Source organism: Biomphalaria glabrata, chromosome 5, assembly GCF_947242115.1.
Source record: "Biomphalaria glabrata chromosome 5, xgBioGlab47.1, whole genome shotgun sequence".
Lineage (NCBI taxonomy): Eukaryota > Metazoa > Mollusca > Gastropoda > Planorbidae > Biomphalaria > Biomphalaria glabrata.
The window spans coordinates 23049385-23076923 of record NC_074715.1 but is presented as its reverse complement, the minus strand read 5'-3'; the positions used below and the strand labels follow the sequence as shown (position 1 = coordinate 23076923).

General features: G+C 33.7%; 1 protein-coding gene across 5 annotated transcripts in view; it reads right to left on the bottom strand.

Moving 5' to 3' along the window:
- Nucleotides 1-1604: 1604 nt before the first annotated feature.
- Nucleotides 1605-27539, bottom strand: part of LOC106060096 (uncharacterized) — a 52820-nt gene continuing 26885 nt past the window's right edge. For 4 of the 5 annotated variants that reach the window (XM_056030736.1, XM_056030740.1, XM_056030737.1 and 1 more), the window contains exons 26-54: nucleotides 26590-26679; nucleotides 21681-21791; nucleotides 21473-21562; nucleotides 21048-21184; nucleotides 20624-20910; nucleotides 19907-20131; nucleotides 18954-19058; nucleotides 18532-18584; nucleotides 17340-18192; nucleotides 16787-16937; nucleotides 16385-16515; nucleotides 16113-16224; nucleotides 14717-14838; nucleotides 13951-14095; nucleotides 12998-13112; nucleotides 12407-12551; nucleotides 11131-11235; nucleotides 10557-10639; nucleotides 10182-10325; nucleotides 9515-9704; nucleotides 6448-6706; nucleotides 5817-6054; nucleotides 5044-5267; nucleotides 4636-4743; nucleotides 4470-4520; nucleotides 3966-4091; nucleotides 3700-3866; nucleotides 2842-2942; nucleotides 1605-2236 (exon numbers count right to left, since the gene is read on the bottom strand). In XM_056030736.1, coding sequence (XP_055886711.1) covers nucleotides 2089-2236; nucleotides 2842-2942; nucleotides 3700-3866; nucleotides 3966-4091; nucleotides 4470-4520; nucleotides 4636-4743; nucleotides 5044-5267; nucleotides 5817-6054; nucleotides 6448-6706; nucleotides 9515-9704; nucleotides 10182-10325; nucleotides 10557-10639; nucleotides 11131-11235; nucleotides 12407-12551; nucleotides 12998-13112; nucleotides 13951-14095; nucleotides 14717-14838; nucleotides 16113-16224; nucleotides 16385-16515; nucleotides 16787-16937; nucleotides 17340-18192; nucleotides 18532-18584; nucleotides 18954-19058; nucleotides 19907-20131; nucleotides 20624-20910; nucleotides 21048-21184; nucleotides 21473-21562; nucleotides 21681-21791; nucleotides 26590-26679 — 4816 coding nt within the window. In that variant the 3' untranslated portion in view covers nucleotides 1605-2088. The remainder of the gene's footprint in view (nucleotides 2237-2841; nucleotides 2943-3699; nucleotides 3867-3965; nucleotides 4092-4469; nucleotides 4521-4635; nucleotides 4744-5043; nucleotides 5268-5816; nucleotides 6055-6447; nucleotides 6707-9514; nucleotides 9705-10181; nucleotides 10326-10556; nucleotides 10640-11130; nucleotides 11236-12406; nucleotides 12552-12997; nucleotides 13113-13950; nucleotides 14096-14716; nucleotides 14839-16112; nucleotides 16225-16384; nucleotides 16516-16786; nucleotides 16938-17339; nucleotides 18193-18531; nucleotides 18585-18953; nucleotides 19059-19906; nucleotides 20132-20623; nucleotides 20911-21047; nucleotides 21185-21472; nucleotides 21563-21680; nucleotides 21792-26589; nucleotides 26680-27539) is intronic. The other variant, XM_056030741.1, reaches the window with a different exon arrangement.

Here is a 27539-nt window from a genome sequence, read left to right as displayed (position 1 = left end):
GGTAGTTCCTAGAAGTACTTAAGATTTGGGAACAAAACATTCCGATGTTCGGTACAACAGTATTATCCGCTGGCCTAGCAAGGGAGTATTGCAGTGGGTTGGTTCCACGTGAAATTTATGTGCATGTTAAATCTTTTCAAACAAAGCTATTTGCATTTATCCAGGCAAGCAAGGGAAAACAAGTTTAGTCATTTTCGTTTGTTGAAAGGTGAAATTATTTCAAGTGACTTGTTGAAAAGTACAAGATTTATTTGGATTCCTTTATATGAAAGCAAATTTTAAGACGCCAAGAACTTGGAACCAGTTTTCAATCCCCTCAGCTCACCATTAAGTGCTGAAACGGATTCAGCTCCAGAGGAAAAACCTTGAAGCAAATTACGACTTTAAAGAGAAGTTCCAGTCAGTTCTTCCGCGGGAGTTTTAGACTCCCAGAAGCTGTATTTCTATACTTAAAAAAGAAACTTTGCTGCTAAACTTTCACATTATTAGAGTCCACATACACCTGTAAACAAGTTGTTCTTTTTTTCGTTTGAAAATAAACAATTGTAAGAACAGGTCGATTCCGACTGTCTTTAATTTGAAAGCAGTCACAAGGAGAACAAATAGTAAGCTTGTTCCAGAGTTACGAACATTAAGTACGAGTGTAAACAGTTAAATACTTCAAATTAAGTACAACTGGACATTTTGAAAGCAAACTAAACCAAATAATAATAAAAAATTCGTCAAAATATTTGGTTCAAAATGTCAACGAGGACGCCGAAATAAATTATGATTTGCAAATAGAGTCACTTGACGTCCGGCAAAAAGGGGCCATGTCCATCTTTTTTTCTTTTGGGGGGAGGGGGGGTCTTGTCCTCCGTCCGGCCGGCATTACCCTAAAGTATGAAAATGTCCCTCTTTTTCACTGTTGTTCACCGCAATGCCAGAAAATGAGAAGACGCCATTCTATGACTCCAGTCTTCTCGCTGGATGTTTCTCATACTAGGCGTCTGGTAAATTATTTTATTTTGTCCTCCTGTGAGTCTCTAGGTGTCTGGTAAATTATTTTTTTTTGTCCTCCTGTGAGTCTCTAGGTGTCTGGTAAATCTATTTTATTTTGTCCTCTTGTGAGTCTCTAGGTGTCTGGTAAATCTATTTTATTTTGTCCTCTTGTGAGTCTCTAGGTGTCAGGTAAATCTATTTTATTTTGTCCTCCTGTGAGTCTCTAGGTGTTTAGTAAGTCTATTTGCACACTGAAAACAAACTATTTGAAATAGAAATTGTTATGATTTCGTTTTATAACAATAAGGTGAATTTCTCCTTTCTATTGCTAGGCCATGTTTGTAGAAGCTGAAGGAAGTATGTCACATGGCTATGCAGACCAGCTATGACCTACATACTGACAAATTAAAATCTGTTACAAGAACAAGAATTTTACAAATGAGATTATAACAATTAATTAGAATGTCACAAATAACAAGAATGTCACAATAATAGTAAGATATTGTCTGAATGTGCCAGCACACACTTCTACACTAGATAACAAACAAGACTACTGGTAGAACAAAGTCACAAATGAGGGACAAGACTCTAGCAGGTGAGAAAGATATAACAACACAACAATCTGAACTCCAAGAATTTATTTGTACAAATATCAAGATATTCATTGGACGGATTTTTTTATATGCTCATAAGACATAGAAGAAAAATAATGTAGGTTAGACATAGCCTATATATTTTTTTTAAAGAGTACTACAAGGCTAAAAATCAGTACAATGTACATAGTCAAGGCTATAGTGACTTTCCAAAGAAAAAAACAGAGTCCTGGAAGACACAAGACATTTGTGGTACCTCAAAATTCTAGTCCAGGACACATTTAATAGGTTTATTTTTCACTGATACAGTTTTAAAAAAATCAAACAACATAATAAGTCTTAAATACCATATACAACATCAATGAAATAATATATCACAGTTATTTTTTACTTCATAAGTTTCTTGAGATCTACAATACATGTATTTATGCTACTTAATATATGTGCATATAGAAGGTTCTCATACAAAGGCACAAAAAAAAAACAAAAAAAAAACAACTCTGGCCATATAAAGTTAGACATCTTTGATCAAATCTTCTACAGCATCCCAGTCAATGACACTTAATACACTGGCACTGGCCACTGAAGCTGCTTCTGCTATTTGTTCAATGTCTACAGATTGTTGGTAGTCCCCAGCACCAAGCTCAGCACTGTCCACCATCCTACAAGATTGAGAGAACATTTCTTGTTTAGAAAAACACAACATGTATCAGTTAAAGAACATTTGTTGTTTATATAGACACAACATGTATCAGTTAAAGAACATTTGTTGTTTATATAGACACAACAGGTATCAGTTAAACTACTGGAATACACTAACTCTACCAAACCTTTGTCTTTAACCCTGAGTTTCTTTTTTCTTACTCTGTCTAGCTTTAGAACAAACACAAACTTGAATATTTTTCTTATCAATCTCGCTCTCATTGTCTCTATCAATCTAATAATAAACATTCTTCTGACCTTAAATCACACAAAATAGGAAACAACTTTAGTCTTGTACAAAGTGTAGACCTGCCCCTAAATGTGCTGCTAATTTGGGGAAATTGTTCACATCAAACCACACTATGTCCATACACACATGGCGTAGAAATTTGCAGAAAAATAGATAGAGTGGCTAAGAGTCATATTGAAAATTACAGACAAATCTGTTCAGCTGTTTGATAGAATTAATATTTCACCACTTCACCAAAAACTAAAGTGTAAATAGTGAAACAGTCAAGAGCAGTCATGGAGTCCAAAGACTGACACTAAGACCTACAACTCTTACCTATATGGTCCTCTGTTTCTCATGACATCATCAAAATAGTCAGATTGACTTTCTGAATATGCTTTATATAAGTCACCACCAGATCTGTTAGTATCAGTCATCTGAAGAAAAGACAGGGGAAGGAATTCAATTAAAAGTAATTTGTGATGCATATTACAATAATTCTAATGTAGGGAGGATGACAGCTGTCATCCTCCCTACATTGCTCTATGCCTCAGAAACGTGGACAGTGTACAGAAAACATGAAAAGAAACTGAACCAATTCCATATGACATGTCTGAGAAAAATGCTGAATGTCAAATGGCAAGAAAAAATACCAGATACTGAAGTCCTTCAAAGAGTGGGTCTGTAAAGCACCCACAAAATCCTGATGCAGTCCCAGCTGCGATGGGCGGGACATGTCAGCAATAGAAGACCGCTGCATCCCTAAACAACTCCTGTATGGCCAATTAAGGGAAGGAAAGCGCTCGCAAGGTGGACAAGGAAAACACTTCAGGGACACCCTCAAAGCTTCTCTGAAGGCTTTCAGCATAGACCCAGCCACCTGGAAGACAGAGGTACATGACAGAACATCATGGCATCACGCTGTGAAAACTGGTGCACAGGTTGCAGAGGACAAGAGAACAGTGCTAGCAGAAGAAAAGCGCCAGAGAAAAAAAGCAAGGCCAATGACATTAGTTCCAGCTGGACATTCCGGGCTCACATAGGTCTCACCAACCAGATGAGGAGCACAAAACCCCAGTGCAAAGCCCTCAGCCCCCTGTATGACAAAAGTGGTCATCATCGAACCACGATGGACGAACTATATATATATAATTCTAATGTCATAACAAGTACTAGCTTAGTATAGTAGTTCACCTGATAAGATTCTGTGTCTAGAGATCCTCCACCATATAGAATATTTTGTAAAGTTTCATCCACATCCCAGTCACTCATTACAGATGCCAGTTCTTCATAATCCACATCAGAGTAAGGATCACTGTATGGCCTGGCTCTATGGGACCCAGGGCTGACAACAGCACTCTCTGGACAATCAGAAATACATAGATGAAAATATTACATGCAAACATTCACATACTTAATACAATGACCTGCAAACTTGTCAGCACATTTTCTGGACTTACTAGACAGTTGGGATGAAGGTTCTGTAGCATGAGGGTGGGATCTTAATTTCTGCAACTGTTCTGTGTAGGATTGTGGTTTGTGTAGAGGTCGATGAGAACGTAAAAATGTCCTCATTTGAACAGAAGCTAAAAGAATAAGAAATTATTGTAACTTTTTGCTCTCAATGTTAGCTTTAAGAACAATATTTAGCATAAAATAAATGCTTTTTTTTTTTACTACATTAACTAGGAAAATGTTTTCTGGTCAAGTCCAATGTATACATCAGATGACATTAAAGACTACTTTTAAACAAGGAGATATTCAAATTCAAGCTGATTAAAAGACCCTGCCTATTATTATTGCTTTAAAAGTATATGTATCCCATGTTCCCAGAACAAACCTAGTCTGGTTTATTTTGTGAACATATGGGGGAGAAGATTAATATGCTCCCTATATGTACTCAGCAAACATAACTTAGCTGTGTCTATTCTTCAATTTAAAATTTCTGTATAGAAGATACTTACTATGTGAAGATTGAGGAATAGATGATACAGCACTAACTGATCTAACACCAGCTGAAAAGTCAGAAGAAACATTAAATTAAACTTTGAAGGAAATGAACATCATTTTATTACAAAGATACCTATATCCTGATAAAATAGAACACTTAAATTGCAAACTATTTCCAACCTAGATGATACTGAGATGAGGATTTGTTCTTGAGTTTCATTTCCTGCAGACGTTCAGAATAAGTCTTGACTCTTCTAGGAACAACTGGTGCAGACAGTTTTCTGGATCCTTTAAAAAATGAAAATAACAAAAAAGTTACAAATGTAAAATTGGTTTTCCTTTCCAACAGTTTCATACTAGTTCAAGAACCTAAAGAACGACTAATCTAGTTGAGCTCTAGTTAATAGTATAAAGCAACATTGGACACTACAGAATTCTAAAATGTCATGTTGGTTAGAAAATGTGGACTAACACAAAATATGTTAAATACAACAGAAATACAACACATGTAATATTTTTTTTTTACACTGACTATAAAAGATTGGAGTTGGTAACATATATTGATATTAACTTCCTTTAGTAGTTTACCTAAAACTTTTGTTTTTGGGACTGCAGATTTCTTAACTGCTTCTTGACGTGCAATAAACTTATCCTGTTCATCTTGACACTGTCGCTTTCTGTTGAGTTCAGACCACTTCCTGGTTGTCTCTGGCCTCTGAAGTCTCACCATGCTGGCAAAAGATTTCCTTGAAGTGACTTGTGACTTGTGATCTACATATGACCCATGTTTCTGGTTTTCAAATTTGTGTGGCCTTCAGAGAACAAAATAGAATGTAGAGCATGCTAGGATGAATTTGAACATAAATGAAACTTTGTTTTACAGTTTAAAAAAAAAAAGAAAAAAAAGGTGCTCTGCAAAAAGAATGAGCATGGTAAAAAATGCTAAAATGAAATAGAACAAGATAATCACAACTGTTGGAGAGATGGCCCATAAATCTCCCAAGATACACAGAAATAAATCACATCACTGTTAAAGGTGGCTGGCAATCTGAAGATCTTATGTATATTACTTATTAGAAGGGTAAAGACCATCAATCTCTACCAAAGAGATGTTAATTTTAATTTCACATCCACTGTATGGACCTGTATGATTCATGAGGAACATATACTTATTAACACTTTTAGATTGGTAACAACAAATAGAATAATCTCAACGCTAGCAACTTAGTTTATTCTTTCTGGTAACAAAGTAAAGCCACATACATAATGCTTAGCAATCAAACCTAAAAAAACAGTTTTAAGTCTAAAACACAGCAATCAATAGGGAAAAATAACTGACTGTACGTCACCAGATCACTTACTCTAGATAGGATGTTGTGGTGGACTCCAAATCTCTGTTGTCCATCTCCACTACTTTCTTGGCATAATTTATAATGTCTTGGCTAGAGTCTATACTGTGATCGACTTCTGTTATGGAAGACAGTGCTTGGTTGTCTAGATAAAGGTCAGTGACACTAGCCTTACCAGGCACTTTCAAGATTCCCTTCACTGGAGTGGAGTCCTTGGTGGAAAGTCTTGATCTAATAGCCAGAGAAGGTGCTAAACATACAGACAAACAAAATAATTAATTCTACAGAGAAGTTGATAGTTTGGCTTCATTCTATTTTCAATTCTACTAAAGCTGAGTCTAATTTAATTGTATCATTTGAAGTGTCTACAAATAAAAGTGATCAACATTAAATTTGTTTCTTAGATGTTAATAACGAAAAGTCAAAGATAAAATATTTTTTGGTCTTAATATTGGTAAAGAATTTATTTCATTTTAAAAGCCATTCATCATTACTTATCATGAACTTCAACATCTGAAATGAATGGAACAGTTTCATTTCAATAAAAGTAATTCTATTATTTTCCCTTTAAATTTATTTCAAAATAAAATAATAATTACATGAATTGTTTTTCTTTTGCCTAACAAACTAAAAATTTGCATACTTGACACTTCTTGGTCACGCGACAGGAAAGAGGAGCTCTCTATTTTCTTTGTTGGAGATTTAGAAGATGCAGCCACATTTGCAACTTTTCTTTTTTTTGGTTGAAAGTCTAGTGTCCAAGGTATGTCTGGTTTGTCCACTAGGATGTTGTCCATCAAATGCCCAGCCTCAATCAACCTCTGCTCCATAAACTCTGTGGCCATATTCATTCGTTTTTCATTCAGATTCTCTTCTAGAGTCTTCAAGTTTAATTTGGTAATCTAGAACAAGAGAATTCAAGTTCAATTCAATAATCTACTACAAATGAATTCAAGTTTAATTTGATAATTTACAACAAGAGAATTAAAGTTAGTTTGATAATGTACCATACTACAACAAGAGAATTCCAGTTAGTTTGATAATTTACAACAAGAGAATTCAAGTTAGTTTGATAATTTATAACAAGAGAATTCCTGTTAGTTTGATAATTTACAACAAGAGAATTCAAGTTAGTTTGATAATTTATAACAAGAGAATTCCTGTTAGTTTGATAATTTACAACAAGAGAATTCAAGTTAGTTTGATAATTTATAACAAGAGAATTCCTGTTAGTTTGATAATTTACAACAAGAGAATTCAAGTTAGTTTGATAATTTACAACAAGAGAATTCAAGTTAGTTTGATAATTTATAACAAGAGAATTCCTGTTAGTTTGATAATTTACAACAAGAGAATTCAAGTTAGTTTGATAATTTATAACAAGAGAATTCCTGTTAGTTTGATAATTTACAACAAGAGAATTCAAGTTAGTTTGATAATTTATAACAAGAGAATTCCTGTTAGTTTGATAATTTACAACAAGAGAATTCAAGTTAGTTTGATAATTTACAACAAGAGAATTCAAGTTAGTTTGATAATTTATAACAAGAGAATTCCTGTTAGTTTGATAATTTACAACAAGAGAATTCAAGTTAGTTTGATAATTTATAACAAGAGAATTCCTGTTAGTTTGATAATTTACAACAAGAGAATTCAAGTTAGTTTGATAATTTATAACAAGAGAATTCCTGTTAGTTTGATAATTTACAACAAGAGAATTCAAGTTAGTTTGATAATTTACAACAAGAGAATTCAAGTTAGTTTGATAATTTATAACAAGAGAATTCCTGTTAGTTTGATAATTTACAACAAGAGAATTCAAGTTAGTTTGATAATTTATAACAAGAGAATTCCTGTTAGTTTGATAATTTACAACAAGAGAATTCAAGTTAGTTTGATAATTTATAACAAGAGAATTCCTGTTAGTTTGATAATTTACAACAAGAGAATTCAAGTTAGTTTGATAATTTACAACAAGAGAATTCCAGTTAGTTTGATAATTTACAACAAGAGAATTCAAGTTAGTTTGATAATTTACAACAAGAGAATTCAAGTTAGTTTGATAATTTACAACAAGAGAATTCAAGTGAGTTTGATAATTTACAACAAGAGAATTCAAGTTTATTTTGATAACCTACAATTAGAGAATTCTTTAGTGAAATAATCTACAATAAGATAATTTTTTCAATCATTCCTTTAGGTTTGAAGATTATTATGTCCTTGTCCAAACCTACTGCAGGGTGGCATGGGATGACAGCAGAGCAGGTAGGATTTGAACCCAGGACGATTGCAATGACTGTCTGGAGCACATTTCAGATAACCAGATTTAAAAGGATATTATTTCACTTGGTTTGGGATTCTTCTAGCCTACCTGCACCTTCCAGAAGAAAATGTTTCAAACCTCAGCTCCATGAAAACGTTTAGACCAAGTCATTTCATGTGGCAGCTAGGACTAGAACTATGAAGTGGTCCCTCTCGACTTGCCTGACATTTGATATTTAGTCAGGCTTAAATAAATGTTTAAGAGGGGCTTCAGAATAAAAATTCAACTGCAGAAGAGTTGACCTCTCACTCCTTTTTGTAAAAGTTTTGTCAGTCACCAGGAAATCAAAATCCTTTAGTGAACATTTAGGATTATGTGGCCATCATAATGAACTTAGAATTTGTTTTCCCAAATGAGGCCAGATTCCTCTTTGAGCTTGGTAAACTCAGTCTAGACAACAAAAGCCAAAAACAAAAAAAAGAAAACTAAGACCTTCAATAAGTTAATATTTGCCTGTCCCTATAGGTTATAGCAGTGATGCCCAACCTAATTCGACCTGCGGGCCATTTTAATTTCCGACACTCATGTCGCAGGCCACAAGAACGAAAAGGTACAAAAACGAATTAAAATTGACTTGAATTTGAAACTATTTGATTTGAAACCCTTGGATCTAGTACTTACATTAATGAATTGGACATTTGAAGCTTATCTCCTTTTTCATGCTCCAGAAAATTGCTTGATTTCTGTCCTTAAAATATGAGCAACATTGTAGCTAGCAACGACTCATTTTCTCTTTTAGTAAATATTACCATCACTCCTCTAATCTGTAGGCGTAGTTAAACTATCTTTTATTCGTGGCTTATAAATCCAGAATGTCGGCATATTTATTTTATAATGCTGTTTACATGTTTTTTCTTTTTAAAACAGTCTTTCTTTACAAATCAAATATGTTGGCTTATTATCATGTTCCACAAAAAAGTAAAGATCCGTTCACTTTTTCAGGTAGATTCAGAGTCCAATTTAATAAGCATACAAATATTAAAGGTCATGGTACACATACATTAAAGAAAAATTGAGGGCCCTAACATAGGTAAAGATACATTTGACAAGATTTTTTTTTTGGATGGGGGATTTTCTTCACTTTGTGCCAAAATTTTGTCGGGCCAGATGGAACCACATTGCGGACCAGATCTGGCCTGCAGGCTGTATTTTGAGCATCACTGGGTTATAGATTTTAGATTCACTGTCTTGACTTAGCATGCAATTAATCAACATCCACACATTGATACAGTGGGACAGACAAAAAAAAAAGGTTTCGTCAGGATATTAACATTAGCTCTGTTTTAATGGCAAACATTAACTATAGTATGATGACATTATTACTACAAAACATTTTTATTGACTGATATTGAAAACATATTCTCAAGGCTGATGAAGATATATTTACCGTTGACTGAGACTTGAAGGGTTTTGGTTCCCTCTCAATCAACTCATTTCTTCTCCTCTTGTACTCTTCTTGTCTTTGGTGAAACTTTTCTGTCATCCATTTCTTTAACTTCTCTCTCTCCTCTGGAGATTTCTTTTTGATTCTTTCCTCTGCTGTTTTAGCATTGATCAGTTGGTCACCAGACAGTTGGCTAAATCAAATGAGTTATAACCAATTGATACAGTTATACAAAGTACTAGGACTTTGGGATAGAAAAAAAAACACTAGTTCTCCTTTAATTGAAGCTTTTTTTTTTTAAATGGTACTGAAATAAAAACAATTTTATTTTGAACCTCTTCCAGGAGATAGTGATTTATCAAAGTAATTGAACTAGGTTTGGCCATTTAGTCTCATTAAGTTTTGATTTTTTAGTTAATTTACTATTTGTAACTTCTGGCTCTCATTAATATTTCATTTTCAAATAATGCAAATGTAATAAATTGATACCATCCAGCACTAAAGAATGTAACATATATGTAGCTCTCATTCTAGCTTAATGCAATTCTGAATACAAATTTTAAATTGTAAAAAAAAACAACTTTTGTTTGTTATTAATGTTGAATCCTATCAATGTTATTTTCTTACTTGTTAAGACTGTCAGCTGTATTTAAATCTAAATTTAACTCACAATTCTTTGTGAAGTTTCTCACGAGTGTCTCTCTCTACTTGCAGAACTATTTCCTCAGAGTAGTCATCTGACTGGACACCTTGAGACAAAACTTCCTGAATGAATTCTGACAAATGACCATGAGAGCCATGCAGACTGCCTAGACTGGAACATTTAGAAAAAAAAGTCATTTTTATATCTAACATTCAGCAACTCTTCCAACTGAACAAACATCTATAGGACACTGAACAAACATCTATAGGACACTGAACAAACATCTATAGGACACTGAACAAACATCTATAGGACACTGAACAAACATCTATAGGACACTGAACAAACATCTATAGGACACTGAACAAACATCTATACGACAAAACAAAGTGAAATGTTGACCTGCTGGAGGTCTTGGATTGCAATGACCTGGCACTGACTTGTGGAGAAGTTAAACTGGTTTTTGTTGAGGTCACTGATTTCTCCTGAAAACAATAAAATAATTAACAATCTTTGTACTTACAGTTGTTAGAAAACTAATAATAGAAATGTAAGCAAACAATATAGTTTGAGGTTTCCAATGAGACACTTTCAGACTTAAACAAAGTACAGGTTTTTGTAAATCATTGAACAGATGAAAATAAAAATAGTTCAGGTCATACATTGAAATATTTATGGTGAGTAGTTCAGGTCATACATTAAAATATTTATGGTGAGTAACATTAAGTAGATCATGTAATCCACAAAGGGTGACATTAAGTAGATCATGTCATTCAGACTGTAATTTAAACTTAAATTTTGGCTCTAAAACAAAGTTTTTTTTAAATGACTAACAATAAACTAACAACTTTTCAACAACATATTGTTTATTTTGCCAGATCTACCTGCCCACATTAGGAAAGAGGCCTGCCAACTTAAATGCATGATTGAAGTAACTTAAAAGTTATTTAGGAGTTACACATAAAACTATTTTCACCTCTTGAAATTTCACTGGTGGCCTCTGTGGGCTTTTCAATCTATCTGGGCTGGGTGACCTTGACCTCTGTAGTGAGGCATTTACATCTTGTATAGTAGACAATAACTGATAAAGAAATTATTTTAAAAATTTTACAAGGTAATTTGTGATAATACTAATAATGTCAATTAATCAATAAATAATTCCTGGTCCACACACATACACTATAGGCAAATGAATTCTAGTAGCACTTTGTCTCAAACTTTGTCAGTCTTTTCGATTTTATTAATTTATTTGTCAATTTGTAGCCCATAAGGGAAAAGGTTCTATAACTCCTTCTTGATAAAGGAAAAGGTTCTACAGCTCCTTCTTGATAATGGAAAAGGTTCTATAACTCCTTCTTGATAAAGGAAAAGGTTCTAAAGATACACAAAAGTACACGCACACACACACAAAAGCCCTTATATCTTTTTCACATTTTACTAACACATTATTTTGTTTTGATAAAGTTGTTGTTTAAGGTGTTTACTTGGCAAAGGAAAAGGAAACATAAATCTAGAAAGTTTCATACTTTTGTCTTTATTAAAACTTTTTGGGATGAACTAATGCTATAATGTCAAGTAGAGAAAATTGACAACTCAATAATTCAAACTTAAAAAGTGCTTAGTTGTTTCAAGTACATGGTAAATAATAACTGGTTAGAATTTCTTTCATTTTTTATCCCTCCTGAGAGGAAAATTGAGTGATGTGTGAATCAATAGGCAAGAACTTTGGCCTGTATGTATATAATGTATATATTGTTTAGTTTTAAAAGACCAACTGAAGTGATTTTTTTATCAAAATTTATTTATCTATTGATTGAAAGTAAATGACATTAAAATTAGTTTCTAAAAATGAGTAAACATATTTATTCTAGAAAAAAGAATCTGAAAGTGTGAAAAGTAACAAAATTGCTAAAGTAATGGCTGAAAGCAGAAGTGACTTATACAGGAGGAGGGAGAATCTGTGTATTTAACTTGGGACTGACACGAATGACCTACCTAGTTTACCCCATTGAAGTCAAAGACCTGCATAGCAAGAAAATAACTCATCTAGTATGGCTTGAAGATTATGACATTATTATATTTTCAAATCACACATTTTAGTGCCAGTCTCTACAGATAGTAAGCATACATGCTGCTTTCAGCAAACAAAGAATTTAATTGCTTCATGAGACTGAGCCTAAAACCTCTTCAGTTGGTCTCTAAGTACATAATAATTTATGAAAACCAATGAATCCAATTCAAAATGTCTCTACCAAATGTGAGGATTTAAATTCTCTTTCTATGTTCTGTGACATCTCATCAATTGCCTTTAGTTGATTAGACATGTCGTGTAGATGACGTAGCATTGTTGACTTGGGCTGGCTCACACTATTTTGCGGTATGATTGAAATAGACATTCTAGAAAAAAAAAATATATACTATAGTTCGACTTTTCAAACACTGATGGGAAGTTTTTAATGAGGCTTCTAGACAAATATTTGTAAAAAAAAAATTTGGATCATGTCATTTTATTCATTGATACTAATGTTCCTAAAAAAGTACAGAATGATAAGTGAGGTGTTTGTTAGGAGTTCATGTCAGCAGGCTGATATCAATCAAACAAAAATTTATAAAAGTTTAAAGAACAATAAAATTGATAGTAAACTAAGACCTATAAATTATAAGATTAATCTTCGGACTCAAAGCCTTATTATTATTATTATACATTATAAATAAGTAATAAGCATCAGAGTGAATTAAAAAATACATTAGATCCTGAACTATATAATTATATACATTGATTGCAATACAAAAACACTCATTTTAAATGAAGACAACCAATATTTATAGGATAATCCACTTACAAATTTTCTTTGTGTAAATCAGTAAACATGCCAACAGTTAACTGGTCATGTTTTCTTGGTGAGACTACACTATATTTTGACTGGAATTTTTCCCTCAGGGATTCTTCTATGGCACCTGCATAGTAAAGTATAAGACCTTTATATTTAGAAATACTTCCTAGATCATATGCATTGGTGTGTTAGCTGTACATAGCTACTAACTGATATCTGTGCTTCACCGCAAAGTTGGTATAACCATTTTAGTGAATGCTAGATAAAAATAAATAGTAAAAGTTTCACTTGAAAAGCTTTTTATTTCCAGAACTCCTTTTTTCTTGTCCTCCAACAAAAAGGCCAGCATTATAATGCCCCTATAACAATACCACACAATTTTTGGCCTGTGAATTCTAGTAGCTCTTAAGAATCTCTAGCTCGTACCATAAAATATTCCAATAAATTCCACAATGAACCCCCCCCCCCCCTTACACATTTTTCTTTTTTTTTTGGCCTGTCTTCTTTGTCTCATCCCATGGGTTTGAGAGGGACACACCCCTAGCATAATTTAGACACTGCACACTTCTTAAGTTCATCAGTTCTAACTTTCAAGAGAAAAAATAAAACGACCTTTCTTTGCCTTCTACATAGCGAACAATTTTATTTTTATAATACAAGAACAAAAACAAGAAAAATAAGGATTTGAGAAAGTTGACCAATATAGGAGTTCTAATGCACTATTGCTTCAAACTGCTTAGTTGTTTCATGGATACTACATAACAAGTGATAAGAAAGACAATTAGTGATAAGTGAGTTAGACTTTGGATTAAAAGCAAATATTTTAAAGGCACATTTAAATATCAAACTGTTCCAACAAGCCAAGACTGAGATATTAGAATCACATTTGGAATGAATCTTTTTAATAACATGATGAATGAAATGTACTTTACATTACTAGATAAACAGAAAAACATTTTTACTCATTTGTTCAACTGTTTGTTTTGATGTCAAAATTGCCGAGTCAATAACCTCTTGATTCTGAGTGTCATCTGTGCGCTCTGGGATATCACGCAAAACAGATGCGGCAGCTATGTCTACAACATTTAAATAGGAACGACCTTTGCCCTAAAGAAAGAAAATAAAATAGAGTTATAAAATATTAAATGAAAGGAATAAAACAATTGTTAATTTTGATTTTCTATCATTTATAAATTTAATTAAAAGTTAAATCCAATATACAAGACATTGGTCTTATATCATTCTATGCTGGTAAATCAATTACTATAAGCATGGAACATGGAAGAATATTGGCACAACATATCACTAGACAGTGGCATGATGACACAACATATCACTAGACAGTGGCATGATAGTACAAAATGATGGATGCTATATTGCTAAACAATGAGAGTCATGTGAATATAATACTATAGTATTTATTCTGCAACAGTTATCTTTCCATAGAGTATCCTTGACATGGTTTTTTAGTCTATTTAGTTCAAACTCTCAATCTTACTCTTGACATTTTGTTAGCAATGCTCTCTCTGGCCCCACATTTCACCACAGTTTTCTCTTTATTTTCTCAATTCTTGTATTTTATTTCTTAAAGAGTTTTGTCATTGGAATGTCAACAGGATCTTACAAATCAAAATGTAATCACAGAGCAGATTACTCTGATGAAATTAATTATGATTAATAATCAATTACTTATAATTATGGGGTCAGTTGACACCCAGGAACACTTACTATCTCACTGGACTTAAGATTCTGGTCAGCAAATCTGAGACCCATAAATATATCTGGTGGTAAAACATTATTGTGTCGTTTCAAGTTATAGTCATTGAGGACTTCCTCAACAGGATCCACTCCTTGATACAGTTAGAAAATAAACATCAAAAATGTTTTAGTCAGATCTTAACATATAAACATAGAGATGAGGATATTTCTAAACACAAAGATCAAACTATGTGCTGGGAAACCTGTTGCTATCTACCATTCATTGTTGGTAATCACTTGTTTGCACCTTGCTAAGTCATTCAGACATTCTATTTTTTTGACCACCAATAAAAAAATGTTATGAGCACTACTGCATGCTACACTTTTTAAATATTGTAAGGTAATATATCAATTTATGTATTACAATATTTTTAACAAGTAAATTGTTTATGCCTTTTGAACAGTTCTTTCCATTACACGAAATTATAAAACAAATTACTTTAGGACATTATATATAGTATCATTTAATCTAAAGAATAAATAAAAAAATAAAAAAATAATAAATAAATAAATAAATAAATAAATATATATATATATATATATATATATATATATATATAGAGAGAGATAGATAGATAGATAGATGGATAGATGGATAGATAGATAGATAGATAGATGGATAGATGGATAGATGGATAGATAGATAGATATAGTTATCAGTAGTTGAGTGGTAAAGCACTTGACTTCTAAACCAGGAGTCCCGGGTTTGAATCCTGGTGAAGAATGGTATTTTTAATCTTGGGATCGTTAAAGCAACCAGCTCTAAGGGGTACCTGACATTAATTGGGGAAAAGTAAAGGCAGTTGGTCATTGTACTGGTCACATGACACCCTCATTAACCGTGGGCCACAGAAACAGTTGACCTTTACATCATCTGCCCTATAGATTACAAGGTCTGAAAGGGGAATGTTTACTTTATGTATATATATATATTTTTTTTTTTTAATTTATTGTATGGGTAAATATTATACCATTCATGTCAGTTATTTAAAAGCCTCTCTGTAACTGTTGAGTTACTTCTAAGTACAAAATAATTCAAGTAGCCAATTTGTCAGCATAGCTGATGATAGAAGTTTGTTAAATTAGTGTTATAAACATAATATAACACTTAAACCAAAAACCATGTCCATTTTGTATGACTTTAATACACTGAATGACCTAACACAGCATCTCACTAACATCTTGTTAACATTTTCAAACACAAGGAAACAGAAAAAAAATGGCAACTGATAATCCTATTCACCACAGTCAGTATTGCTACTGATAGAATTATTGGACTATGTGTATGTTCACTCAATTGTGCTAAGGAGTAAATGACTAATAAAGTGGTCAATGGAAGATAAGTAGAATTAAAACAACAAGTAACCTGTGTCTTTTGTAATAGAGGTAGCAGCCTCAGCTGTTCTAATAACTTCCATAGCTGGATCAGTAGCCATTGCTGTGTCAATCTGCTCTTGAGTCATGGTACTGAAATCAACCTAAACACCAAGTGATAAATTAAATGTCATTACAAGATTTTACTAGGTCTAATTATTCTCCATATTTTCTTCATTTTACAAACATATCATAAGAAAACAACAACAACAACAACAGTTCTATTGAAACTCTACACACATAATACTGTGCAGAAGAACTTACCCTGGTTCTAATTTTTCTTTCCATTTGTCTCTGCATAGCTTGAGCCATTTTGAGCTGGAATGCTGCATTGGTTTCATTGGCCTCAGGGCCAATCAAATGTTCTCCTAGTTGAAGGTAACTCTCAAACAGACCTACACCAACAAGTTTTAGCCAACATAAGTTCAGGATAGAATTGTTAAGAAAATAGATTCATGTGACACAATTGCCATCAACCTAAAAATATTTCTAGAATCCAATCAGATAACAAGTATGAGGACTTATAATCAAACTATTTATTTTGTTTTAAATTAGAATAACAGCAATATTGCTACAAATCATAATTACAAAGTTGGCTATTAAAGAAACTAAAACGTTAAGGACATATCTATCTTTAAGAAGACAATAAATTTAAAACGGACCTACCTCTAGGTAAAGCAAAACCAGCATTGATGCGGGTGTCACTTGTAGAGGCATCAACTTTGTCTTCAGTCAAGTCTTGAGCTGTGTCTGATGTTTGAACTTCAGCTGAATGCTGACCAGGTATACTTTCAGACATTTTTGGTTTGTCTGTCTCCTGATTAAAATGAATGCCATTTAATAGTAGCACTGTTTTATAACATAGTGACATGAAAAGTGAACAAAGTAAAAAAAAAACAAGTGAAATATACAAAATAATTTAAAAAAATAACAAAGCTCATCTAAAGGGAATGACTCCACATTTACAGACATATATCTCAATACTGTAGATGTATTTCCCCTTTTCAATATCAAACTAAATTTATTAATTACCACTATTTAATTAACTAACTGGTCAACTTTTTTTTTATTGATTACTGTTTTGTTAGGAGCCATGCATAATTGTGCAAATAACTTGATCAAAGTATGGAAAGTAAGGAAACATTGTGTACCAGACCCATAGTCAGAGTAGAGATAAGCTTTGCACAAATAAACCTAAACCTTCTCATTATTAACTTACTGCTAACAGACTGGGCAGCTGAAAGTTTTCTGTGGAGACTGGTTCCTGTTGACTGGGTAACACATTTGGATTCTCTAACACATGCTGGTGGAACTGGTGCAACAGTCTCTGTTTGGTTTCTTGGGTGATGTTCCTGGATGACTCTGGGGGAATTATTCTTAGCAATGGGAAGTTTTGAGGAAAGTTTTGCAAGTTAAGATAAGCAGAGTTTGTTTCTGGAGCAGGGGGCTGAGAAGGCAGAAAGTAGTTAGCTAATGATAAGGTAGGAAATGGTGCCTGCTGAGAAGAGGGTTGGAAATAAGTGCTGGAAGGAGGGAAATGAGTGCTAGGAGGAGGAGGAGGAATAAGATTACTAAAGAGAAGAGGACGAATATAATAGCTGGGAGGAGGAGGAGGAATTTGATTGCTAGGGGGAGGAGGAGGAATATAATTGCTGGGATGAGGTGGAGGAAGTAAATTGCTGGGGAGAGGAGGAGGAATTATATTGCTGGGAGGAGGTGGAGGAATTAAATTGCTGGGGAGAGGAGGAGGAATTATATTGCTGGGAGGAGGAGGATGGAAGTTCCCATGAAAGGAATGAATGAAGTCTGCCTTATGAGATGAAGATTGGTGAAAGAATTTAGCAGCCTGTGGCTTAATGTGTAGAAACTGAGGTGCGGGTGACACTTTGTCTTTCAAAAATAGTTTCTGTTGAAACTGAGGTAGATAGTGAGATAGAAACTTAAATGGTTCCTGAACCTCTGCTGATGTGCTGCAATGTAAGAGAGGCAGTTGAACTGGTGCAGGCTTGATCTGTTCTGTCCAGGCTTGAAGTGAAAGTAATGGAAGTTTCAATTTTTCCTCTTTAAGTTCACTGTAATACAGATTTACACAATACACACACATATAAATATATACTTTGCCATATACATAAATAATGAGCAAGAAAAAGAGTTAACATTCCATGTACTTCATGTGGAACAGAAGAATTTAAAAAAAAAAAGAGGATTTCTCTTTTGTGCTAAGGTTCAATCAGACTAGGTTTAATGGATTTGTAAGATGACTACCTATAAAATCTATTTACTATTAAAGAATTAAATATCTATATTTTTTTGATTGTTCTCTATAAGTACAAAAGTTATTTACAAATTATTCTATACAGTACTGCCCTGTTTAGTTATATTGTTCTATAATACTAATACAAATAATTTACCTGACATCTTTGTCTTGGTTTATTTTGTCCAAAGAAGAAGTATGCTCTGGCAGCTAACAAAAAAAAAAGTAAAAGTCTATAGGGCAAATGATGTAAAGGTCAAGTCATCTGTTTCTATGGTTAACAAGGGTGTAATGGGGCTAGCACAATGACCAGCAGCCTTTACTTTCCCCGTCTAATGACAGATGATTAGATTAGAGATGGGTGAACTCAGGAGAATCCCACAAATCCCAAAGTTCACAATTTTCTGCCTTCACAAAGATTCAGACACCAAGTGCTTTAAAACTCAGCTACCAGGCCTTTAAAAAAAAAATTAACATTTTCAACAAATATTTTAATTATTATTGAATCCCCAATTTAGATTTAAGTAAAGTTTTTTTGTTGGAAAGTTAAAAAAGAAATGTTTGTATTTCCTAGCTTACATTTCTAACTTCTGCTTGTAGATTCTGTAGCTCTAGCAAAGCTTCTCTCATCTGTCTAGTATGAACTGATTTATATGGAGAACTTTGAAGATTGGCTACATTTTCCTAGTATATAAATAGATTGATAATGGATGAATACACAATATATACTAATCAAATTGAAAGAAGATTTAATACAACAAGAACACTATTAAGTAGATTGAGACCTTACAAAAGTCGTGTAAGTAAAAAAAAAAAACTGGTTAGTTTTTAGTCTATAAAAGTAGATATAGAAGTTTACATTGCAGAAACAGTGAATTTTTATACTCAACTAAAATGAAACTGAATTATAGTGACTGATGCATTAAGATATATTCCTTCTTCTACTTAGATCTATATCTAGACTTTAGTATCAGTGTAATGTTTGTAAACATTGCTTTTAGTTAAACAAAAACTTTGAGATTAACATGTCACTCTCTCATTTTTTTTATTTAAAAAATTAAAAACAATAATATTCACCACCATTAGTAGTTTGTAGTAGTTCAATTTTATCTTATAAATTTCTATTTTTAAAAAGCCATATTTTTTTTATTATTTTTTTTTCTATTGTACATAGAAAGGCCACAGTTGAAAGACATTGCTAATACATAACATACACAATTTATTCATAATTATAATTTTCATGAGAATTCCAGGAAATCTTTATCTTTTTTCTTTAAAGATTTCCAGAATTTTTCCCATTTATTTTTGTATTTCAAGATAATCAGGAACACCTAGGGTGAAGTGGAGACTTAGAATTATGTATATGATATTGGAATGTCTTAAAACATGTTCACTTTTGTTATGAAATCAAACCACTCCAATTTATACTCGAAGATGAAATTCCTTATGTCTATGTAAATGAAATTCATTAAGTCAAAACTAGAAGCTACTAAAACCTGTTGCTTGGCTAACACTAAGATGACATGACACACCTGACTTGGAAAGGACTCAGTTGTTCTATTTTCTGTATTCACTAACATCTCAGTTTGTGCTGAAGTTAGCTGCTGTAAGCCTGAAACTGATTTCATTATCTTGGATTTAGTTGGAGGACTTGAGTTGTGGTGTAGCTGCATGTTGGAAGAGCTAGATGTGCTGATGACCTCAGCTGTTGTTTCATCAATAGCTCCCATCATGGCCAAAACACTTTTCTGTTGGACCTTTACCACAAAATAGAATGTAAAAATGTCTCTATTAATAGACAATAGAAAAAACGTGACACTAATATGACATTAACAGATATAACTACACTAACTATGAAACAAATGAATTTATTTAGAAAATAATCACAAGTCCACCACTAAAGCAATCACTAGATTCCATCACTAAAGCAGTCACCATAAGTTGACCACTAAAGTAGTCATCACAAGTCAATCACTAAAGCTTTTACCACATAAAACAGTCAACACAAGTCCACCATTAAAGCTGTCACCACAAGTCCACCACTAAAACAGTCATCATAAGGCTACCACTAAAGCAGTAGTCACAAGTTAATCACTAAAACAGTCACCACAAGTTGACCACTAAAACAATAGCCACAATTTAACAACTAAAACAGTCCCCAGCCACTAAAACAGTCATCACAAGTCAACCACTAAAACAGTATTAGTGAGAAAAAAAACAAATAGAGCAACAAATTCAAAAATCCAAACCTCTAAAATTCTTCTGAATTCCTCTCTAATAGCACTCTGAATTTGATGAGCCATGGAACCATCTTCAATTTGGATTGTGACTTGATTTGCATTTGGCAGTTTCTTGACTTCTTCTGTTACATGACTTCTTGGTTTTATTTCATGTTTTTCTGTTAACTGACTTCTTGGCTTTATTTCATGTTCTTCTGTTACCTGACTTCTTAGTTTTATTTCACTTAGTTCTTTTCTCTCTGTTTGATGCTTTATCTCAACTTCATTTATTTGTTTACTCATTGTTTGAACTGACTCTATCAAGAATTATGAAGTCAAAAAAGAAATAACAATTGAAAAGATTGCTATCAAAAACAGATTTCAACCTATTGAAATAAATGAATAATATAATGCATGATCAAGTTTTATATAAAATCATCATCCAATCAAATACCTGAAAGAATGTGTCGAGCATGTGGGGAGGTAACTTTTGGTACAGCAGAAGGAATTGTTTGATTTGGTGCTGAGTTGACTGATTGAACTCTCTCAGGTGATTCATCTTTAGGGAAGACTGTTTTATTTAAAGCTGACCTGGAATTGAAAAACATTGAAAAAATAATAAGCCTATAATGAATATCATTAGCTATGTCATAACAAAGTAGCATAAAATACTATAGACTGAACATATTGTTTGGAATGATAAGTTTAGCACATAAAAAGATAAATAATAAAATAATATGGGCTGAATATTTTGTTTTGAATAAGTTTAGAACTTAAAAAAAGTCCCTTTCTTATTACTATACATATTCTCTAAGTATAAGTAAACATATGTTTTAGTACTACTATATACATACTGTTGAAGTACAACTATATACATACTCTCTAAGTACATTAAGTGTATTCATTAAACTGTCATCTAGTTCATCAGATGCAAGGGAGCTCACTTCCAGTGAACTGCTGTCATCTTTTCTATAGAATAGAAAACAACTTTGAATGATATAACCAAACTTCATGTCAAGCTTTCACTTGATATATCTTCTAAATATGCACATTGATGAAGTTATTGATGCTACTGATGTACACTAACCCATCCAGAACTTGAGTGTAAGCATTTATAATATCGTCATGCTCCAAGCTTGTCAGAGAATGTATACTTCCAGCAGTTGGAGTGAATGGCTTCTCAGCAGGTGTCTTGTTCCTTTTTGATCAACAAACATAAAAACAAAAGAGCTTGAGAAATACACAATAGAATGCATATTTTGAAAAAGCAACTATAATAAGACATAAAAAAAAACTCTACAAAGCTATGTGAAATGTTCAACTTTCTCTGGCTCTACAAAGTGAAATGTTCAACTTTCTCTGGCTCTACAAGGGTATGTGAAATGTTCAACTTTCTCTGGCTCTACAAGGGTATGTGAAATGTTCAACTTTCTCTGGCTCTACAAGGGTATGTGAAATGTTCAACTTTCTCTGGCTCTACAAGGGTATGTGAAATGTTCAACTTTCTCTGGCTCTACAAGGGTATGTGAAATGTTCAACTTTCTCTGGCTCTACAAGGGTATGTGAAATGTTCAAGTTTCTCTGGCTCTACAAAGTGAAATGTTCAACTTTCTCTGGCTCTACAAAGTGAAATGTTCAACTTTCTCTGGCTCTACGAAGTGAAATGTTCAACTTTCTCTGGCTCTACAAAGTGAAATGTTCAACTTTCTCTGGCTCTACAAGGCTATGTGAAATGTTCAACTTTCTCTGGCTCTACAAAGTGAAATGTTCAACTTTCTCTGGCTCTACAAGGCTATGTGAAATGTTCAACTTTCTCTGGCTCTACAAAGTGAAATGTTATAGTTTCTCTGGCTCTACAAAGTGAAATGTTCAAGTTTCTCTGGCTCTACAAAGTGAAATGTTCAAGTTTCTCTGGCTCTACAAAGTTAAATGTTCAAGTTTCTCTGCCTCTACAAAGCTATGTGAAATGTTCAACTTTCTCTGGCTCTACAAAGTGAAATGTTCAAGTTTCTCTGACTCTACAAAGCTATGTGAAATGTTCAACTTTCTCTGGCTCTACAAAGTGAAATGTTCAAGTTTCTCTGCCTCTACAAAGCTATGTGAAATGTTCAAGTTTCTCTGGCTATACAAAGTGAAATGTTCAAGTTTCTCCGGCTCTACAAAGTTATGTGAAATGTTCAACTTTCTCTGGCTCTACAAAGTGAAATGTTCAAGTTTCTTCGGCTCTACAAAGTTATGTGAAATGTTCAACTTTCTCTGGCTCTACAAAGTGAAATGTTCAAGTTTCTTCGGCTCTACAAAGTTATGTGAAATGTTCAAGTTTCTCTGGCTCTACAAAGTGAAATGTTCAAGTTTCTCTGGCTCTACAAAGTTAAATGTTCAAGTTTCTCTGGCTCTACAAAGTGAAATTTTCAACTTTCTCTGGCTCTACAAGGCTATGTGAAATGTTCAACTTTCTCTGGCTCTACAAAGCTATGTGAAATGTTCAAGTTTCTCTGGCTCTACAAAGCTATGTGAAATGTTCAACTTTCTCTGGCTCTACAAAGTGAAATGTTCAAGTTTCTCTGGCTCTACAAAGTGAAATGTTCAAGTTTCTCTGGCTCTACAAAGTGAAATGTTCAAGTTTCTCTGGCTCTACAAAGTGAAATGTTCAAGTTTCTCTGGCTCTACAAGGCTATGTGAAATGTTCAAGTTTCTCTGGCTCTACAAAGCTATGTGAAATGTTCAACTTTCTCTGGCTCTACAAAGTGAAATGTTCAACTTTCTCTGGCTCTACAAGGCTATGTGAAATGTTCAACTTTCTCTGGCTCTACAAAGTGAAATGTTCAACTTTCTCTGGCTCTACAAGGCTATGTGAAATGTTCAAGTTTCTCTGGCTCTACAAAGTGAAATGTTCAACTTTCTCTGGCTCTACAAGGCTATGTGAAATGTTCAACTTTTTCTGGCTCTACAAAGTGAAATGTTCAAGTTTCTCTGGCTTTACAAAGCTATGTGAAATGTTCAACTTTCTCTGGCTCTACAAAGTGAAATGTTCAACTTTCTCTGGCTCTACAAAGTGAAATGTTCAACTTTCTCTGGCTCTACAACATGAAATGTTCAACTTTCTCTGGCTCTACAAAGTGAAATGTTCAACTTTCTCTGGCTCTACAAAGTGAAATGTTCAACTTTCTCTGGCTCTACAAAGTGAAATGTTCAAGTTTCTTCGGCTCTACAAAGTTATGTGAAATGTTCAAGTTTCTCTGGCTCTACAAAGTGAAATGTTCAACTTTCTCTGGCTCTACAACATGAAATGTTCAACTTTCTCTGGCTCTACAAAGTGAAATGTTCAACTTTCTCTGGCTCTACAAAGTGAAATGTTCAACTTTCTCTGGCTCTACAAAGTGAAATGTTCAAGTTTCTTCGGCTCTACAAAGTTATGTGAAATGTTCAAGTTTCTCTGGCTCTACAAAGTGAAATGTTCAAGTTTCTCTGGCTCTACAAAGTGAAATGTTCAAGTTTCTCTGGCTCTACAATGTGAAATGTTCAACTTTCTCTGGCTCTACAAAGTGAAATGTTCAAACTTCTCTGGCTCTACAAAGTGAAATGTTCAACTTTCTCTGGCTCTACAAAGTGAAATGTTCAAGTTTCTCTGGCTCTACAAAGCTATGTGAAATGTTCAACTTTCTCTGGCTCTACAAAGTGAAATGTTCAACTTTCTCTGGCTCTACAAAGTGAAATGTTCAAGTTTCTCTGGCTCTACAACATGAAATGTTCAACTTTCTCTGGCTCTACAAAGTGAAATGTTCAACTTTCTCTGGCTCTACAAAGTGAAATGTTCAACTTTCTCTGGCTCTACAAAGTGAAATGTTCAAGTTTCTCTGGCTCTACAAAGCTATGTGAAATGTTCAACTTTCTCTGGCTCTACAAAGTGAAATGTTCAAGTTTCTCTGGCTCTACAAAGTGAAATGTTCAACTTTCTCTGGCTCTACAAGGCTATGTGAAATGTTCAACTTTCTCTGGCTCTACAAAGTGAAATGTTCAAGTTTCTCTGGCTCTACAAAGTGAAATGTTCAAGTTTCTCTGGCTCTACAAAGTTAAATGTTCAAGTTTCTCTGCCTCTACAAAGCTATGTGAAATGTTCAACTTTCTCTGGCTCTACAAAGTGAAATGTTCAAGTTTCTCTGACTCTACAAAGCTATGTGAAATGTTCAACTTTTTCTCTGGCTCTACAAAGTGAAATGTTCAAGTTTCTCTGCCTCTACAAAGCTATGTGAAATGTTCAAGTTTCTCTGGCTATACAAAGTGAAATGTTCAATTTTATTCGGCTCTACAAAGTTATGTGAAATGTTCAACTTTCTCTGGCTCTACAAAGTGAAATGTTCAAGTTTCTTTGGCTCTACAAAGTTATGTGAAATGTTCAAGTTTCTCTGGCTCTACAAAGTGAAATGTTCAAGTTTCTCTGGCTCTACAAAGTTAAATGTTCAAGTTTCTCTGGCTCTACAAAGTGAAATGTTCAACTTTCTCTGGCTCTACAAGGCTATGTGAAATGTTCAAGTTTCTCTGGCTCTACAAAGCTATGTGAAATGTTCAAGTTTCTCTGGCTCTACAAAGTGAAATGTTCAACTTTCTCTGGCTCTACAAGGCTATGTGAAATGTTCAACTTTCTCTGGCTCTACAAAGCTATGTGAAATGTTCAAGTTTCTCTGGCTCTACAAAGCTATGTGAAATGTTCAACTTTCTCTGGCTCTACAAAGTGAAATGTTCAAGTTTCTCTGGCTCTACAAAGTGAAATGTTCAAGTTTCTTCGGCTCTACAAAGTGAAATGTTCAAGTTTCTCTGGCTCTACAAAGTGAAATGTTCAACTTTCTCTGGCTCTACAAAGTGAAATGTTCAAGTTTCTCTGGCTCTACAAAGTGAAATGTTCAAGTTTCTCTGCCTCTACAAAGCTATGTGAAATGTTCAACTTTCTCTGGCTCTACAAAGTGAAATGTTCAAGTTTCTCTGGCTCTACAAAGCTATGTGAAATGTTCAACTTTCTCTGGCTATACAAAGTGAAATGTTCAAGTTTCTCTGGCTCTACAAAGCTATGTGAAATGTTCAACTTTCTCTGGCTCTACAAAGTGAAATGTTCAAGTTTCTCTGGCTCTACAAAGCTATGTGAAATGTTCAACTTTCTCTGGCTATACAAAGTGAAATGTTTAACTTTCTCTGGCTCTACAAAGGTATGTAAAATGTTCAACTTTCTCTGGCTCTACAAAGTGAAATGTTCAAGTTTCTCCAGCTCTACAAAGCTATGTGAAATGTTCAAGTTTCTCTGGCTCTACAAAGTGAAATGTTCAACTTTCTCTGGCTCTACAAAGCTATGTGAAATATTCAACTTTCTCTGGCTCTACAAAGTGAAATGTTCAAGTTTCTCTGCCTCTACAAAGCTATGTCAAATGTTCAACTTTCTCTGGCTATACAAAGTGAAATGTTCAAGTTTCTTCGGCTCTACAAAGTTATGTCAAATGTTCAAGTTTCTCTGGCTCTACAAAGTGAAATGTTCAAGTTTCTCTGCCTCTACAAAGCTATGTCAAATGTTCAACTTTCTCTGGCTATACAAAGTGAAATGTTCAAGTTTCTTCGGCTCTACAAAGTTATGTGAAATGTTCAAGTTTCTCTGGCTCTACAAAGTGAAATGTTCAAGTTTCTCTGGCTCTACAAAGTTAAATGTTCAAGTTTCTCTGGCTCTACAAAGTGAAACATTCAAGTTTCTCTGGCTCTACAAAGTGAAATGTTCAAGTTTCTCTGGCTCTACAAAGTGAAATGTTCAATTTTCTCTGCCTCTACAAAGCTACGTGAAATGTATAAGTTTCTCTGCCTCTACAAAGCTACGTGAAATGTACAAGTTTCTCTGGCTCTACAAAGCTATGTGAAATGGTGCACTCTTCTTTACTCTATGGACATGAAAACAATACCTTACATATCATGTCCTGTGCTAATGACATGTGTTTCACTCACATTTCTGTTCATCTTACCTAGTTGCAGAATGAGATGTTGGCTGGTGAAGAGGTGCCTGTTGTCTTATAGATTGAATGTCTTGCAATTTACTCTCTGTAACTGGGGACCTGATAAATCCAGACATCAATAGTCACAGGTGAGCAGTAAGACAGTAAATGACAGAAATATTGCAATCGGTAGTGTACTCTACATTCATTTTAGATTGAGACACCATAATTACTAACCAATTTAAAATAATGACAACAAAGATGTTTAAATTAGAGATGGGAAACAAATGCAACCTCTAGAGCCTCACTTACAACCAAACTGAACCTGAACTTTGAAATTGCTCAGTACAGACCAAACTGAACAAACCATCCTTACTCTTAACTTACATTTCCTGTTAGTAAACATAGGCCATAGTCAAATGTTGGCCTTTTGTTAGATCTTAGTAAGAAAATTACAGACATGTGTAAGAGTAAATTAACTAGTAAATGGACAAAGAAGGATTTGGAGAAATTGAAATCAGACTGAGCCCAGCTTGGATAAAAGATAAATTATTCCTCCTTTGCACCAACTTTCAACACTTACTGTCCCTAGTTACAAATATTGGTGTTTTGTAACTGCACAAGATCACAAATGTGTTTATTCAGAGATGTGTTATATGGTAGACAAAATTAGGTCTTCAACACATCAGGTTGTCTCAAAACACTCATAGACAGTTTTGGTGTATGCAGTCATTCTAATCAAAAGCTTCTTTCCAAAAAATGTCAAGTTAACTCTGAATCACAAAATTTACTGGCAGAACACAGCTGTGTATCCATGCTGAGAATAATGACAAGGGACATAAACTTAAAAAAAAAAGTGACTTGACTTAGATGTATTGCAACTTTGGAAAGAGAATAATTTTGAACATTAGCTTCAGACAATGGCATCATTAGCTCAAAAGTTGTTGGCTATTCGTTGCCACAAGTACTGCGTGACAATA